At 35.9% G+C, this 18,990-nt stretch overlaps 2 protein-coding genes across 3 annotated transcripts in view; one reads left to right on the top strand and one right to left on the bottom strand.

Annotated features, from left to right (window-relative positions):
• GPC1 (glypican 1) overlaps nt 1-4,594 on the top strand; it is a 230,513-nt gene extending 225,919 nt beyond the window's left edge. For both annotated transcript variants that reach the window (XM_081328830.1, XM_081328831.1), the window contains exon 9: nt 1,342-4,594. In XM_081328830.1, coding sequence (XP_081184956.1) covers nt 1,342-1,562 — 221 coding nt within the window. In that variant the 3' untranslated portion in view covers nt 1,563-4,594. The remainder of the gene's footprint in view (nt 1-1,341) is intronic.
• A 1,793-nt stretch (nt 4,595-6,387) lies between these two features.
• Nucleotides 6,388-18,990, bottom strand: part of ANKMY1 (ankyrin repeat and MYND domain containing 1) — a gene marked incomplete at both ends in the record, with an annotated part of 45,248 nt that continues 32,645 nt past the window's right edge. Inside the window, 4 exons of the mRNA XM_081328541.1 lie at nt 6,388-6,590; nt 14,769-14,920; nt 15,730-15,787; nt 18,569-18,734. Coding sequence (XP_081184667.1) covers nt 6,388-6,590; nt 14,769-14,920; nt 15,730-15,787; nt 18,569-18,734 — 579 coding nt within the window. The remainder of the gene's footprint in view (nt 6,591-14,768; nt 14,921-15,729; nt 15,788-18,568; nt 18,735-18,990) is intronic.

Raw genomic sequence — 18,990 nt, forward strand, 5'->3', positions numbered from 1 at the left:
GTTGTGATACAGTGTTCAGACCAGTGGAAAATTATCCCTCTGTTAATTTTCAGTGGCTAGATTTTTAATCTGGATGAAGACATTGCCCAAGTGTCAAAAGCATTAATGTTTACTGATAATCAGAATGTTTTTATTCTTCTCTGGGGTGCTGACTTACTATAGATATCCCCCAAAATGCATGGATCCACAATTCTCATACACTAATCAAAGTCAAGTGAGTGAGTGAGTGAGTGAGTGACAGTTCAGGCCATTGTATAATGGATAACAAAAGTCCAGTGAGTTATCCAGATTAATATATAAAATAAATTCTGCCCCAAATAGAGCCCTGTAGCATAAGAATTCTTATAAATTCAGTAGAAGAGAATATATATAGCTCAGAACTTAAGAGTTTTCAATGTTCTCTGAGCTTGTTTGTTTGTTTGCAGACATTACATTACCCAGCTAGATAATATCAGTCAGGTTATGAAACATCTGCAACCAAACTTAGAGACATAAAGTACTCCAGAATTGTGAGGCCTGAAAGATCAGGTCCACACATGAAGGTTCAATTAAATTGATTTATTGCTGAAATCTATGCACAAGAATCTTCTGAACTAATGGTCAACACCTGGTTAGAGTTAGATAAGGGCCAGAGGCACTCAAGGGGGGAACAGGTTATACTTAGTTAGTTTGAGGCTATGTAAGGATGCTAGGCTGATCGCTCTTTACAATTCATTCCCAGCTTCTCTCATTCCTTCACCTACATTAATTCTTACAATAATTCTTATTAAGAATAATTCTTAAAATTAATACTCCTATTGCAAGACTAATTGGAAATTCTTCTTCTAATTCTTTACTAATTAAAGATTCCCAAGCATTTTGGGCTGGTAGGTAGATCTGAAGCTTGAAGAATATATCATAGTATGTGTTTCAAAATTGCTATATTGCAGGGTGTAGAAATTGTCTTGATAGGCATAGGTCAGTCATGAAATACTCATTTCCTAGGGAGAATAATTCGGTTGCTCCCCACCCTTCCCTGTGTCCTGTATGATGTTCTCTGCCATTTCAGTTTTCCATTTGGTTCTGAGGAGATTAGCATACTTCCAAGGACATGTACTGGGATGTAGCATTTACCATTATATGTAAATACCCATGATTGTGAAATTCTAGGACTAGCCAGGGAGTCAATCTAGGACCTGCTAACATTTTAAAAAGGAAATAATATACCAGAGATTAATCTAATTCTGCTTTCCTCCATTCTTCATGACAAGCAGTTGCAGATTAACTTCTACCAAAAACATGTTGGCTACAATTCAGCCTTTTGAAGAAGTATCATACTAATTTGAATTTTATCTTGGCCAGGTGATGACAACAGTGGTTCTGGAAGTGGTGATACCTGCCTGGATGAAGTTTGTGGCAAAAGACTGTCCAAGAATTCTAGCACCCGGCCACCAGAAATATATCCTATGCCTAAACAGTCAGGACAAGGCGTTGGTGGAAATAACAGCAATGTACTTTTGCCTTCATACTTCCTTTTATTACTTTCTCTGGCTGCTATAGCAGCCCAGTACCTGTGGCGGTAACTTGTTTAAGCAGCTGCAAAAGAAACTGTAGTGGCTAAGTCTTAACTTCGCCAAAATGGTGGACATATTTAATTCAACTTGATTCAACTTGGCAAAATGAGAGAGACACAAAAGTTCTTTACGGTTTGTGATAATCTGGCAGTGCTAGAGTTGGTTATTTTTTCCTTTTCTTCCTTCCTTCCTTTCTTTCAAATATTGGGCCTTTCCTTCTGTCCTCCATTTAAACAAGCCTTTAATTTGCCAAAAAGAGATACCTAGGGGCTATGACAGGTAGGTTTAATGAACAGAAGAAATAATCCCCCAAGGCAACACCATTTTCATTGATTAGAATAAAATATGCAATATCTCATAATTTTATTTAACTGTGGCCAAAAGTGCATTATATTTGATTCACAACAATACATCTCTTTAATTTATACATTTTCAGACTGCTCTAAAACGGTTTCAGCTCAGCTCATAATTTTCCATTCACCAAAGGGAAAAGACTCTTTCCTTTGCATGGATATAAGAGTATTATTTTGTATGATCTCAGTTAACAAAGGAATTCTTTATCCCAGAGTTTGGAATGAAGGTCCTTAAGGTTTTTTTTTCTAAAAGTAATCATTGTACCCACTAATATTATTCCCACGTCCATGGGAATAGCAGTAAAAGATTTGTGTATTGCAGGATCCTTTGAAAATAGCTTTCAAATAATAATAACACGGAACAATATACACAATATTGTGGTATAAAGAAAGACATGGGAGGATGTCATTCTAGAAAGCCTACTTTGAGCTAGAGGAAGAAAAACTTCCTATTATTAATAATATGACAAGAATCAATATTTACCAAAAGAATAATACAAAAAATGTGTTTTCATGTGTGTGTATTATTACTTATCCTGTAATCAAAACTAGAATTTGCATGAATTGATGAACTTAGGGCCAAGTTAGATACTGTCAAATATATCTAGAAATTTGTTTATCAAAATCTCTATACTACCTGAAATTTTCAAGGAAACCTCTCAGAATTATGTTGGTGGAAAGAGTAAGCAGACCAAAGCTATCCATATATTGGCTTAATTAACTTGATGCCTATCAGAGAGAGATGTCCAATCACAGTTTTACACCAATGTGTATCTATGTGTCTGTGTGTATTATATCAAACAAACCCTACAATAGGAAGACCTTGAAATGAACTTTGATGTTAAATCACTTTATTTAATATCGTTTCTCTTTGAGAAGCAAGTGACGTGATAGCATTACTTTTATTTAAAATACATGGGCTTTTCATAAATGCTGAAATGTTTCTATTCTTTGTCTTAAAGCAAAAAAATTGAATTGTTTTTCTTAGGACAGCAGTCAGAGGTAGAAACTATTATCAATTCTGAAACATTCCTAGTTACAAATACGGAAACCATTTCTAGCATCTTAGCATTCAATAGGATGAGACAGAGAGTAGGAGCAAATGAATTCAGTTGAAGGATTCTGGTTCTATTTTGTTGATTACTGAGAAAAATTAGTTCTTTAATCTACCCATTCAGTATTGAAGGGTCTCTTGAGATTTGAAAACTTAATTAACAAATAGCAATGCCAGAAGGAATTCTTTGTAGAAAAATACACCTAGTTTGCCATACATTGTTTAAATCCTTGTGAGTAAAACAGTACTCCCACTTTCATTACTGATTTGGTCTATTTAATACGTTTTTTTATTTTCAGTTACACCATTCTTAAAATGAATGTATTCGTAAAGAGAATACAAATGAGGCATGGAAATCAAATATCCTGCCTTCTTTGAACATGCTTGAATGCAAGAGAAAGTGGAAAGTGCCACATTGAATTAGTGTTGTAAATGTATGTCTGTAAATACACAAAGAAATAAACTGCTATACATCATGCAGGGGAAAAAATATTTGCCATTTCCTTCTCTGAATGAAAATCTGCCAACTTGCTGGAGAGCTGTAAACTCAAAACAGTTTGGAACCTTTTCTAAGACTCAAACGATGTGTGATGTTGACAATGTATTGTATTTTAGAAACCTGAAGCCTCCCTGAAACTAAAAAAAAAGAATATGAAAAAAATGAGGTGCAAAGTTAAAGTATTGTTCATGCTTTAAAAATGATTTTGAAGAAGTCTTTGTGATATGTGGGAACATGAACACAACACCTCTTTAAGATAGCTGTATCATTTTTCAGACTTTCCTATTAACTTGATAAAGCACAATTGTTTTAATTAGTTACATTAGAGATGCACATTAGCATTACTTTAACAGGATAATTCATTAAAACAGCTAGAAGCATGAAAAAAAGACTGCCACTTTGAAGATGTGCTGCACATATTCCCACACTTTCTGAAGCACCTCTTTAAACTCATTGCTGAAGCACCCTGGAAAAGAGCAGAGTGGAGATGGGGATGTACATCCTTCTTCACTAGCTGAAAGGCCAAATGAAATTAAATTACGGACAGCAACAAAAAGGATTATCCTGCCTTGCATATCCTTTATGCTCTTCAATCTAGCATCATTTTCTGCTTGATATAAAATTGGAGAGCCTGATTTAAATGAGTCTTCCACCATTGCCCATCATTTGAGCCCATCTTCTGTCATAGAATCGTATTTTTTAAGCTTTATTTTTGTTATGGCAGTGCTACATTTTGGTATTAAAAGCATTATGCTACAAGGTGTGATCTGTTTCAAGTCTCTTGAAACAGAAATGAGTCATGGATATATAACATATTTTTTTCATGTGCCATAATGTCTGTTTCAGAAGGAGAAAAAGGTCAACAGAAGGTTTAAGAGCTTTGCTATTTATCCTTTCAATGACAAAAACCTGTTTTTTTCTGGTGGGCTTGTTAAGGAGTTAAGATACAAATAAATCCAGACTACATCTTGGCTTTAAAAAAAGCAAAACAAGTGCAGTTCCATCTGCAAAACGTAAGATTTATTTCACATTATCGACAAACTTGATCATTTATATATATTTCTTTTGGTTACCAAGTTACTTGTAACTACCTTGCACTGTTGAATTATGTTCTTTGAATTCTTGTATAAATAAAAAAGGCTGGAGACTTAAAATAAGTATGAATAGCATTTGGAACAGGATGCTGTATTCTTTTGCTTTATAGAATTTCAACAGTAATACTGCAGGTCACCAACTGGCTTCATGAAAACCAGAATATGTGTTAGATCACTCATAACAGCATAGAAAAGTATTTTGCCCAGTGTGGTGAAATTCCAAAATACATCCCCAGCCAATCAACATAACTATTCCATAGATGTCTATTCGTATCTAAATGGCATGAAGTTTATTCAGAAATAAGGCCAAGAAAAATTTAGAATTGCAGGGACAATGTAAACATTTGGAGGCAAGCATGGGTCACTTGTTCAATGGGTCTATTGTATGTGATGCCCCCTGTTTCTGCAAATGGTATGGTTTGCTCTGTGGAAAACAATCTTTTATTGCAATGAATTACATACTTTGCCAGCTACCTGGGATTGAACTGTGGTTTTACCTTCAACAGATACCAAGCATTACTAAATAATGCACTTGCCAGAAAAGTCTGAGTCATGGAACACTCATTGTGTATCAATAACTGAAAAGTAGCCATTGTTGAACCAATCTCGAAATGAAAATCATCATTCTTTGGGAGGGACTGTTTGCCTGGGAATTCAACCTAAATAGGTGTACAGACATTTAACCGCTTTGTCTGCATGTATTCCTACCCGCCCCCCGCTTTATGAGGAATAGATATCATTCAAGAAATTCACTTCAAAGTAATTATACACATAAGTGCCATGTTATATAAACATAAAATATTTTATTTATATTCACAACTAAAATAAGAAAACATGTTTTAGAAATAATTCAATTGTTTAATATTTGAAATATATTACAGCAGAGGCACAGCAATAGGATACTTCAATATTGTTAACACCATCAGTAGCCTTAAGCGAGACAACTGCTAGCATTTTTTCACTCTCAATACCAAGTACAGATACCACTAAATTCTACCCCAATTTTCACTGACTACAATAGGATCTATAATTGAAAAGATCGCTAATAAATGTTTCAGTACCAAGCCTACGGGGGATCACATATAAAAAACAATAGTTTTCATTCCATAATGCTGTGAGTTTTCAATTAAGCTTCAGTTAAAATAAGATTGTGAAATTTTATTACTCTGAAAAGAAGCTTTTAATCATGAACTCTACTAATTTAATACTGCAAATAAGATTTCAAGAATAGGGTGTTAAAATCATCACTCACAGATGACTGAGAGCTGGGTGTGTCTAAGAGCTTGTGACCAGCTTTGTTTCTGTCAACTGAACAGATGAAACAATTGCTTCGGTTCTCTACTCATACATTTTTAAAATAAAAACTGATTCTCCCTGCTTTTTGAAATTCTTGCAAGCACAGTGACAGAAAGATTATACATACATTTATGTTTGTACTAGAACCATCAACTGCTTGGCAAAAATTACATTGTTATGGAAACTAAGCAGCACATCAAGTTAAACAATTATGAGGGTTAATATTACTCATCAGGTGAGGAATTTGAAAGACCTGATGATGACAGAAATGTCTGTGTATCACTAGAAGAGTCATTCTATCTTCCCAAGTTAAAGTGCAGCAAACATTACTAGATTCTTTAAAAAATAATAATTCCATATTTATTGAAAAGAACAGACTTTGGAAGAATATGGGCACTTCACTAGCACATCCATAAATGAAAATACCAGGCATTTATTTAAACTGGTTGTCTTAAAAACAAATGTCTTTCTTTTTATCCTTCCTTATGCAGCATTTTGAACATCAAATTTACCAGACCTGCATCATGAAAAATAACATCTAAATGTAACTATAGTTGCCAGTGTAAGGGAGATCTGCTTGACTGCTAGCCTGCACAGGGGTTCGTTTTCTTCTATCGTATTTCCACTTTTCTACATCTTCCTTTTTATGCTTTGCTGCTGTCTGTTTCTTTGCTTTAGTGTCCTTTGATTTTACAAACTCAAGAGTCACGTTTGCTTTAATGCTGGCTTTACGTTGTCGCACTGCCAGAAAGAACAGATACACAATTAGCATTTTTTTAAAGTAGATTGTAACAGTTAATTATATTTCTATGCACATATGCACCAAATTAGGAAAACTTACTCAGTGCACATTGAGAAAAATAAATCCTGCCTCCCTTTCACCCCCCCTGTAGATTATACAGCAGAGTTATAAACTCATCCAAGTTTCAATAACCTCCATCTATGATAAGCAGTCAAAGTGCCTCCTGGTGGTCACTTTCATTTCTTTATGAGCTGATTTGATCTCACAATCTTGGAAGACAAGTTGATATAATTGTCCAAGTCCTGCTGGTGGGTTAATCTTCAGCTGTCTCTTTACCTGGCCAATCTGTCTTCAACAGCATTTCTTTCCATATTATACTCACCACCCCCGTTCAACCTTCTCTTACCCAAACATACATACATACATATATTTATACCCCCATATAGTCTTAATTGTCGCCTGGGAATTTAAGATCACCCCTTAATCATAAACACTTCCTCTCTTAGAAGTCCGTAAAGAAAAAGACAAATGGAAAACAAAAAGTTATCAAACATCTTCAACATTCTAGCAGTAGGAGAGCCCTCAATACAAAACAAGTCTTTTCATAGCTGCTGTTTTATTGAAGAGCAATAAGGCTAGGGAAGGAAAGCTAGGAAAGAAACACAATGGGGGGAAAAAAGGCAGAATGCAGATACATGTGCAAACAGAGCAGTCAGCATGACGTTGACAGAATTAACTTCTTTATGACTGCTGCTAAAACACGTATCATGGGCAGGATAATGAATCTGAACAGCTGGCTAATTTTGGAAAATACAAGCTAAATCTTCATCATCCCTTTGATACAATCTACCACTTAGCAGACTTTACTGCATCTATATGTTCTACTTACGGTCACAATTTTCATGTCAGCTTACAACATACACTATGAAGCATTACTAAACATTTCACTTATTTGGAATATGGAATATCAAAATCTGACATAGCTTTGAAACCACCAGCAATAATAATAAGCAGTACTAGAGTATTAGCGCAAACATTCTATGTATTCACAGTTTAAATGCACAGTTTATAAAGGAATCAAAGAAAGGATGGGATCTTTTTAGAAATAATATACTGGAATTTCATACCATTCCAATTAGAAAGAAAAAAAAGGATGGATAGCTTAGGTAACAGTTGTAGATGCACAAGGAGCTTCTGAATTAAAAACACATGTATAGGAAATGGAAAATTGGTATAATCACTATGGAGGAAAAAATATCTATAAAAATAAAGAATTACTGATCAGTCAGCAAAACTCTGGAACTATTGATTAAGCACTCGGTGAGTATTTAAAAAGAATACATTAGCTAGCAGGCTTGTCAACAATAAATCACCACAAACCTACCTGATATTTACTCTTCTAATAAAGAGAACTGTTTAATTGACCACAGAATAGTGGCCAGTTAAATTACAGAATAGTGAATATTAACTTGATGTTTGATGAAGTCTCTAATAAAATTCTAATCAAGACCATGGCAGTATGGAGATGCTTGAATACCCCCCAAGTATACATGATTCTGTGTCAGAACTAGAAGCTTGGGTGCAACACCACTGGACTTTGCTCTAGGCCAGTGATGGAGAACCTTTTAGAGACCGAGTGCCCAAAGTGCAACCCAAAACCCACTTACTGTATGTATCTTTGGGTGCCGGATGGGTGTGACATATTAGGTAGGCATGGCCCATTGGGTAGGTTGGCCAATTGGGTGGGTGTAGACCATTGGGTGGGCGTGGCTGTGGTGGTAATGCAGACTGGGTGGGACTAAAATGTTCAATCAATCAATTCCAACTTTGTGAGATCTTTGTTTTCCCAGGAGAAGTTGAAATTGATTGATTGAACCTTCTAATCCAGCCCCTCACTCAAGCAGGAGAAAAATAAAACATTAAACATTAAAGTAATTTTAGCTGACTTGGATGAGTGATCATGTTGTATGATTATCACATTTGCAGATGACACAAATGTAGAGGGGAAGGAATTAAAAACTTCTTAAAAGACAGCATGAAGATCAAGATTCAGGAAGATCTTGACAAGTTGAAACTACAGTCCTGTATCTGGCTGAGAAAAATCGAAGCCATTTGTATACGATGGAGACTACAATCCTGGGCAGCCTATATGCAAAAATAATTAGGGTGTCTTGGTGGATCACATGGCAAACGTGATTCAGCTACAAAAAAACCAAATGCAATCTAGATCTCATTAACAGAAATATGACAAGAAAATTGTTGCTATTCTGTCTATTCAGAATTGATCATATTATAGCTAGAAACTGTCCAGCAAGTATTTTAGGAAAGACAATAATAAACTTGACTGTCCAGAAAAATCACATGGTTAATATATTCTGGAAGAAAATATTTATGAAGCACTGGGTAAGTTCTGTTTAGAGAAAAGATAAATGCAGGAAGATGTGATAGCTATCTTTAGATATCTAAATGTCTCTGAAAACTTGGATCTTTCCCTAGGCCTTGAGTTGGGCTGGGTGGCAAGTCTCTTATAGGATTGTATATACTAGTCTGAATAATTTCTCTCATGGATGTACATCATTCTTTTCTTTCTTTTATTGCTCTTACTGTTATTTTTGTGTTGTACACAGGCTAAGAACGAATGTGTTTAAATTAGTAAAGATTTTAATTGGACAACAGGAAAGATATGAGTCAATGGAAGCGACTACTCTGCAAGGTGGGAACTCTACTTCAATGGAAATATTTAAACAATGGATGTATGGCCATGTCTTGGATATCGTGCAGCAATGGCTTCTGAACACAGGGTTGAACTAGATGATTACCAAGATCCCTTTCAACCCTATGTTCTAAGACTCTGCATGAAACAACAGTACTATGTAAAACAAAACCAAATGTGATTAATGAAAGAGGTTGGTAATGGGAATTTACTTACCCTTCCTAACAGGTGTGACTTCTTCTTCTTCAGACTTAGGTGGAGATGTACTCTCTTTTGCAGCAATAAAATAAGTTGGAAAGTCATTTCAGAATGCTCAATAGTATGAAATAAGGTTATGTATGCCTCAAAGAACCTGTATTTCTGTGGTACGTTAAAATCCAATGTGATTTATTTTTTTATTAAATTAAAAGTTACAAAAAATTCTGATTCTCTTAAATACATTCCTAAAGTACAGGGCAATATTTTCAACATACATAGCACAGTAAATATTATTTTAGACATTAGATTTTTTTGTACATTAAAACATTTTCTGCAGTTACCTTAATCCACGTGCACATGAACAATTTATTATCTTAAAACCCCTTAATTCCTATTATGTTATTCAAAAGCAAATGTTAAAATAAAATAGATGTAAGGATAGTCTTAAAGAGACACAGACTATTCCTTAGAAGTAAATATTTCTATAAACCAGTAACTGCAATAGCACAGTAGAGCTTTATTCATGCTGGTATAACTGCCATCTTGGTTTTTCAATGCTCTCTAGGATGTCACCTCATGTTTTTTTTAATATTGTCCTCTTGTGGGAAATCTATTTTTGTACATAAACATGAAGACAATATAGATATGTACTGCTAACAGCGTTCATGTGTCCAGGTTTTCAGGTTACCACATCACAGACAACTGAAAATTCTATATTGTACATTAACATCAACAGTCTTAAAATATTTTTTTTAGTAATTTAAATCATTTGAATCATATTCTACTAAAATTGTTCAGGCATTCATATGATGAGATTTGTGTTCTTATTGCCATTCTGAAGAAGCATCAGATAATACAGCTTCCAAGCCTTAGCTGATCTGAACTATGGAGATCTCACTATACCAAACATGGTGAAAAAGATGAACCACTGTATAAAACTGAGTTCAAATACATGCCTCAGCATGACAATATCGATTGATCAGACTATTAGTTCCAGAATTCTGTATAGTGAAATTATCAGCACTGAAGGAGGTGTAATATTGAAAGACAAAGTAATTGTAGGAAATGCTTCTGAGGAAAGAACTGTATAATCTCAATCTTCTCAATCTTTTGTATTAACTGCTTTCATCTTACTTTCTTCTGATAAGAACTAGGATGATAACCAAACTCTTATTTGATTTTCAGACTGTCTGATGCAAGCTTGATTCAATATTGTTGTAAGCAAATAGATTTTATCACAATCTGGAAATTTTAACATTAACCTCAATATTAAACAACTTCTTTCCATAGAGTGTGGAAACTTCATTAATATTGTAAATAGCACACTTATCTTCATTAGCCACGTCTTAGCAACTGGAAGGGGGAAATGGGGGAACGAAGTTCTAGTACAAAAAAAAAAAACCAATACAGAGGGATGCTCTGTAACTCCTTTTAGGGGACATGTCAGTTTCCCACTTTGTAAGATGATACAAAATTTAGGCTTGATGTGACAAAATGGGAGAAAACAAGTGCAAAACTGATAGAAATATGAGTGAACGCCACATTTCTTTTTGGTATTTACTCAATTTGAATCCCTTTTAACTATAGAGATACACAAACTTACTTTGGTAGAACAAAACGATCTAAAACTAATACAAAATGTTGGCCATAATTGTGGTCAATGTCATTACATTATTAATAGGTTGCTCTATAGCTTGAAGAGAAGTCAGTGAGCCACATTGTGTAGCAATGAGCAAACTATATTTCAGAGGGAAAAATAATACAATACTGGTACAAACTTTAACATAGATTTTCAATAAATGAAGCAACACTTCTTTGGTAAAGTTTTCTTCTAAACTCCAATCTAAAATGTTGGTATCTTCTGGCCATGAGGGACATAAAACGTGGGCTTGGTAGAACAAAATAGAACAAAACAGATACAAATTTTTGGGACAGGCTTTGTATTGAAACCAAATTTGGAGTTTAGAGTTAGCTGCTGCATTTTTTTATTCATACTAAAACATGGAATATCCAACGAAGCTTGAAGGTGAATTTTGTTGATTTGAAGAAGCAACAAGGAAACACCTCACATAGCACAATTCATTACAAGATGTTGTGAAGGCTAGTAATTTGGTTGGCTCCAGAAAGGGGCTACATATTTTTTGCTGGTTTTATACCTCTTTCACGGTATGAAGAAGATGAAATCCAGAGGGTGAAAAACTTGGAAGACTACAGTATTATATTCATGTCCTGCTCAAGTGCTTCCCAGTCATACCTGATTGATCACTGTGGAATTAATCCTTTGCTTTCCAATATCCATTTTATAAGCAGACTTGAAATTTCCTTATTTCAGTTTCTGGAAGCTTGGAAAATGCTTTGCTTTAATTTCTCCATCCAAATGAGATTTTGATGCCATATTCTTCATGGAATCTTTTTTAAAAAAATCTTCCTTGACCCATATCGTTTTGAGAAATACACAAAGTACTGTAGGTTTTGAGATCAAATTCTAAATTTTAATCTAGAAACCCCTTCATGAAAACACACGATAGTCAAAATAAAAAATATATATTCATGTACAGACTTGGCACTTTGGTACTTGGCACTGAGCTTACACACAGTCCATATATTAATAAGATTCTTCTTACATGGCTCTCTCCTTGTTTCTTCATTTGAATGAAGACTTCTCTTGCCTTTTAAAATCATTCTCCTAACAATCTTTTGCCCTCTTTCAAATCCAGGTGTTCAATGAATACTGCTTTATATTGCAAGAGTTCAGTTTTTTCTGCAACTTTGATCCTATATGTTTGTACATTAAAGTGGTCAGGAAACTAACAGTTCGCAAATTATTTTTCTTGTTCTCTCTACCTTGTTCTAAACATGAGAGAAAACATATTCAGTCCAATTAAAGTAACCACATCAAATATTTTTAAATAATTTGCTTCACATTATAAGCAGCAGTGTCCTTGTGTTCAATGTAAGGAGTTTTTTTGACACTAGAAAAGTTAGCTGATTGCCAAAAACTGAAATAGATTTAAATCAGTACTTAATATAAACAGATTAAAAAATTAACTTACATTATACAATATAAGATGTAAGATAAATAATCTCAGGAAATTTAAACATGTACATATGATGCACAGTGAATTAGATCAGTATTAAATGTTTGTTAATACTATCAAAACATAATATTTATAAAGAAATTATCTGGGAATGAGAATTATCAATGAAGTAGAATAGCAGTCCCAAGTGCTACTTAAGAAGAATGAATGTGGTATAAAGACATTATGTCAGCATCTCAAACCACTACTTCAGGATTGTTCGTATCTTCTCTATAATTTAATTTAATTTAATTTTAATTTTATATTGTATTGTTTTTAAATTTTGCCTTGTAAACCGCCCTGAGTCCTTCGGGAGTAGGGCGGTATATAAACCGAATTAATAAATAAATAAATAAATAATAGCACTCATGTGGGAACTTTAATGTCTGAATTAGATCTAATTAATATAATTATTATTTTTAATATAGTATTAATTCTGCAGATGTTTCCCAGTAGGGCAGTAAAATGGACCACCCATAGCTTAAAAAGCTACACTTTGGTGGATACTGCTGGTATACACATCTGAATTTCTAAAACAAAAAGAGGGTAAAAAGGAGATCTGTGTATGCTAACTGAAATCCAAATGACACTGAATGTTAGTCCACAAAAGTTAGGTGAAATAAGCACAGAAAAGAAGGTTGGGGCAACAAGTTCCTAAAAATATTATAATGTGCAGGAAAGGAATTAGGTTCAAGTGATATGCACTGTGAAATTATTATTCATTTGTCTTATATAATCTTAACTCCCTTCTAAATTCTGCCTAGGTTAGCATCTTCCTAAGAAGTACAGTTATCCATCTGAAATGAAGCCCAGGGAAGAATAAATGTTTCCAAAATTTAACTAGCTATAGTCTCATTTTTAAAAGAAATCTTCTATACTGCAAATAAGGTGGAACATGAAACAAAACTTCAATTCAGCAAACTATGCACTCAGACCTGAAACAGAATATTATAGGAAGAACAGTAGCACTATAGTAGTCAGTGATGGAATAAATCAAAGGGCATCACATTGCTCCAGAATGCATGGCCTATGCAGTGTTGGGCACATCTAGATTCATCCATGTTATACCTCTGTTGTGTAAGTTGCACTGGCTCCTTGTTTCCTTCAGGTGCCAATTCACAACAGTAGTTATTACCTTTAAGCCTATATGGCACAGGACCAGGTAATTTGCAGGACCATCTCTCCCTCAGGACACCTGTCTTCCCCACATATCAGATATGATAGGTATACTCTTGATCCCTTCCCTTATATGCTGCCATCTTACGGGGCCTAGGAAATGTGTCTTCTCCTGTCCTAGGGACGCGGTGGCTCAGTGGGTTAGGACGCTGAGCTTGTCGATCAGAAGGTCGGCAGTTTGGCGGGTCGAATCCCCAGTGCCGCGTAACAGAGTGAGCGCCTGTTACTCGTCCCAGCTTCTGCCCACCTAGCAGTTCGAAAGCACGTAAAAATGCAAGTAGAAAAATAGGGACCACTATGGTGGGAAGGTAACAGCGTTCCGTGCGCCTTTGGCGTCTAGTCATGCCGGCCACATGACCACGGAGACGTCCTCGGACAAACGCTGGCTCTTCGGCTATGAAACGGAGATGAGCACCGGCCCCTAGAGTCGGAAATGACTAGCACACATGTGCGGGGGAACCTTTACCTTTACCTTTTACCTGTCCTAAGGAACACCCTTCCTCCAAAGGCCAGCAGGCCCTTACCCTTTTGATATTTCAAAAAGCACTTAAGACCTGGTGGTTGAAATGAGGTTGAATGGCATGGGATAGACTTGTTGAGAGCTGCATGGGAAAGTTTAGCCGTAGTGCCAGGTCTTTTTTTTTTTAATGCTTTTCTTTCACTGTTGATATATTTTGCTTTATTTTGGGGTTGTAAGCTGCTCGAAGTCTGGTTTAAGATAAGTGGCTGTATAAATGTTTTAAATAAATTAAGTGAATAAATTTTACTGCAGATTTTATATCTGTATTGTTCAAATTACTGTTTCAATGTAAGTTTGGTTTGAGTGAGTAGTTTTCATAAAGGTGAGTTTCATAAGGATAAGTAACTACTGACGTTCACAGATACTAATTAAATAAAACAAGATTACTTACCTTTTTAAGGACACTTTTTTTCTTTGTAGAATAAATTAATTGCAACATTTTTTAATTCTATCTCAGTCCCACTTTGTTCTGCATGCCATCATCCCCACCTACCTGTTTGTAAACACTCTCGCTTATGCCGGTCATTCCAAGCCTTGACTTTGCAGGACTTGCTGCAAGTGAAGATCTCAAAACAATGTAGACAAGGTGTAAGGGTCACACCAACAGATCGCCCACACTGGTAGCAATATTTAAAGAAGAGCAATCTGTTAAAAAAATATGGTTACAAGAAAGATTACGGACATAACATATAAACTTTTTGGAACACACACACAATGAAATTTGCTCAAATATTAAAAAGTTGGAATACATATGATTCTGTACATAGAGTTTTGCTTCAACACTTCTTTCTTTATATTGTCATTCTAAAGTTATTTTAATAATTTCTTCTCGTATACCCTTGCTGCCCCTTAATTTTCTAATTAAGTGCCCCAAAATTAAGCTCCCCCAATTAAAGTTCTATAGGTTTGTCAATATACAGTCAATGAGCAACTTTTACTGGTACTTATTTTCTTAATATTTTTTCAGCTAATCATTTTTACACCACACTTATAAGAAAGCTGAACACTGAATTTGAAGTTTAAAGAGATTCAGTAAGATGAATGCACAATAAACCACTTATGCATTTTATGACCAATATATATATATATTGGACAATATATATACATGTATGTATGTATGTGCATGTGTATGCATATGTATATATATGTATATATGTACACACACACACATATATATACACACACACATACATACATACACTATATATAGACAGCACACAGCAACAATATTATCGATATTTAATTTAAAATTAAAATGGGGCTCATATTTGGATTTAGAACATCTGTTTTAGAAGCCATATGTAGACCACGTGGCTTAAAGAGAACATCATTTTGAGTTCTACAGCAGAACAAACATCCATTAGTGATGACAACAATACTAAAACCATCTACCACAGAGATAGATGTGACTAAAATTACAACAAACAAATTATATTTTGATTCATAGGACTTACTTTGATGAATCTGTTTCTAAAGGGATACTCAAAGATTTCCTTCTTATGCCTGCAGAAGCTGAAATGCAAATATTATTATTAATATTATTGGTTTGTCACAGAGTCACTTGTTTAGATTGGATTTGCCATTTTTATCCACCCATCAAGTCCTTTCCAAGGACTTAGGATAGGCAGATGATCTTGCGTGATGGGTGTTAAAGGCATTATGGTTCATTATATAGTGAGCCAGATCTTTGTATTTGCCAGATGTAAGCTGTTCCAAATAATTCCTTTTGCGATTGACTGATGGTGATTTTATCAATACTGATGGTATTCAAATGTTGCTCCAGAAGTTTTGAGATTGCACCCAAGGCACCTATAACTATTGGTACTATCTTTCCTTTCTTTTGCCACAATCATTCTATTTCTATTTGCAGATCATTGTATTTGTGATCTTCTCCAGTTCTTTCTCTTCTCTTCTGCTGTCTCCAGGTACTGCCACATCCACGATCCAGACTTTTTTTGTCCTTCTTATCGACAATTGTTAAGTCTGGAGTGTTATATAGCAGGTGCTTGTCTGTCTGAATGCTAAATTCCCAGAACACATTACTTCTTCATTTTGTATTACTTTCAGTATTTTATGGTCCCACCAGTTCTTCCCTGCGGGCAAATGGTATGTCTTGAAAATATTCCAACACACCATTGTTGCTACTTTGTCATGCCATTGTTTATAGTCAGTCCTTGCAATCTTTGTGCAGCAGCTAACTAAGGGTCCAATATTTCTTCAGCTTCTTTGCAGAGGTGGCTTTTGCTCTCTGTTGATGTCTTCTCTAATTCTGGCTTTGGGTGCATTTGTTCTTAAGGCTTGGTCCTGTGCAGCCGTTATTAGCCCCTCTGTTTCTTTCTTCAACTTTTCTGCTCATAGCCATAGCCAGGTCTTGTAGTTATTTATTTTTCCTGCTCTTTTTTGAAGCGTACTGGCTTTGCAAAATTTTGCCTTGCCATGTCTCTTTCTTATTCTTCATTTGGTCTTTCTTGAAGGATAGTTTGTCTCTCCACAACTCAGTAAGCCCACAATACTGAGTATCCTAGCTTTAGTATATCATCTTCAGTCTCCTTCAGATATTCTTCCAATGCCTTTTCTCCTTCAACTGTCTGGTGTGCTTGCAACATTCCTTATTCACCTATATCGTTGGTAAGAACAATCTATCAACACTGCTGTGTGTATGAAGGGCATAGCTCATTGCCATTATTTTTCTGCTCTTTCTATTCGGGGCTTTTAGTTATGCTTGACTCCAGTCCTCTATTCAAGCTGTACATCTAATGACTGGAATTATCCAGGTGTTAATTGTCTTGATACTTCCTCAGCTGAGTGTTATGACCCAGATGGTCAAGACAAGGCAGGCCTCTAAAGAGTTCTTTATTTCTCTTAACCAGTGTTCCAGCCAATGGCCCTCCAACAATCAGTAAAGCTCCACCCTGATGCTACCCTGAAGGCATCCACCCTCATTCCCCCAAACAACAGCCCCTATAGTACAAAGACAGCCCACAGAGTAGGAGCATGCTCACAGGGCAAGGTCCAGTATTCCAAGTCCAATCCACCAGGCAGGATCCAGGCACAAGACAAGGACAGTTGAAACAGGTCCCCGAAAAGAAGCAGTTCCAAAGCCTAAGTGAAGCAGCGGCCAAACATAGGCCACAAGAGAAGGATGGGGTCCAAAACAAAATGTGAAGAGCAATTTTCCAAGCAAGGCAAGGCAAACAGCAACAGGCACAAGAAGGGAGTGTAAGCCAAAGCAAACAATTGCTCCTAGAAAAACCAACTCCCCACGGCTTCTCAGGTTACCTCCCTCCAGGTATTCCTTGTGAGGAGGGGTGAGGTGATCTCCTCCCAAGTAGCCTTGCAGCCTTCTCTGTGCTTGCCTATGGTCCACTCTCCTGCCTTTGGATCAAGTGGAGTAGGCAGCTGTTCCTCATCAGAGGAGATTGGCTGCCTATCAGCACCACTGCCAGTCAGCAACCAATCCTCCCGGGTCTGTGCAGGCAGGCAGCTCTCCATCTGGTCGACCACATCCTCCAATGCCTGAAGGCCTGGGACAGCATTGTCCTCAGCCCCTGGCATGCCTTCCCTGTCAGATGGTCTCAGCTCCAACTCTCCCTCCTCCTCCTCCTCCTCCGAACCAGCCTCTGAGGGGACCCTAACACTGAGTTTGGATTTTAAGATCTTCATTACTCTCATACTGTATTCATTTCTAATCTCCCTCTTGATTATAGGGTGCTTGATGTTGTCAGCCTGAAGTATACTCCAGTATCTGTAGTGATCATCTTCACCCAGTCTCATTAATGTTATTTCCATAGGGTATCTTGAATTGTTCAGTTTTCACTATTTTCCCCTATTATAATTAACTGCACAGTCAACCAGATGGTTTATAATGGATTTGGTATTTTCATCCACCTATTATTAAAACTGATCTCATGAGAGCTGTTGTTGCTTTTCTAAATGCCAGAGTCAATCATTTTTTCAGAACTGTTAACAAAATTAGCTAATTTTTTAATTTAAAAAATTGAATTTCAATGTCTGAAAATGAAATTAAACATTAGAAGGATTTCATGATAAGTATCAACATCCTTAGCCTCATCTCTTTGTCTCAACACAGTATATCTTGCAAATACAAAAAAATAACATATTACCACGTTCCCCAGATGTTAGGAGGAAAGTTGACAATGAATCCCAAGTTTAGGTCCATATTTTAAATAATCTGCAGCTGTAAGAAAATACCTCTGCCCTAAGTATTCTAATCCCAGTCTAGAACTATTTCATATTGTTTTTTTAAAAATTTTAAATCTAATTTAGACTCACCAATTTTGATTCTCCTAAGTTCTTCTTCATCCCACAGTTTTTCCTTTTCAATGACACACCCACGAAGCCGATCACTGAGAAAATCCAGCATCTTTCGTCGAAATGCATAAGTATCCCTCTCTGCTGGTGACAGAGAATGGAGGGGAGTATGCAACAATCTTTTATCCTACAATACATAAGAATTGTTTTAGTATGTAACTAGGAAATGCGCATAAAAATTATAGATAGCAATAGCAATAGCACTTAGACTTATATACCATTTCATAGTGCTTTACAGCCCTCTGTAAGCAGTTTACAGAGTCAGCATATTTCCCCCAACAATCTGGGTCCTCATTTTTACCGACCTCAGAAGGATGGAAGGTGAGAATCGAACTGCTGCCAGTTGGCAGAATTAGCCTGCAATACTGCATTCTAATCACTGT

This window comes from Vipera berus (assembly GCF_964194415.1).
Source record: "Vipera berus genome assembly, chromosome: 5".
NCBI classification, from domain to species: Eukaryota; Metazoa; Chordata; class Lepidosauria; order Squamata; family Viperidae; genus Vipera; species Vipera berus.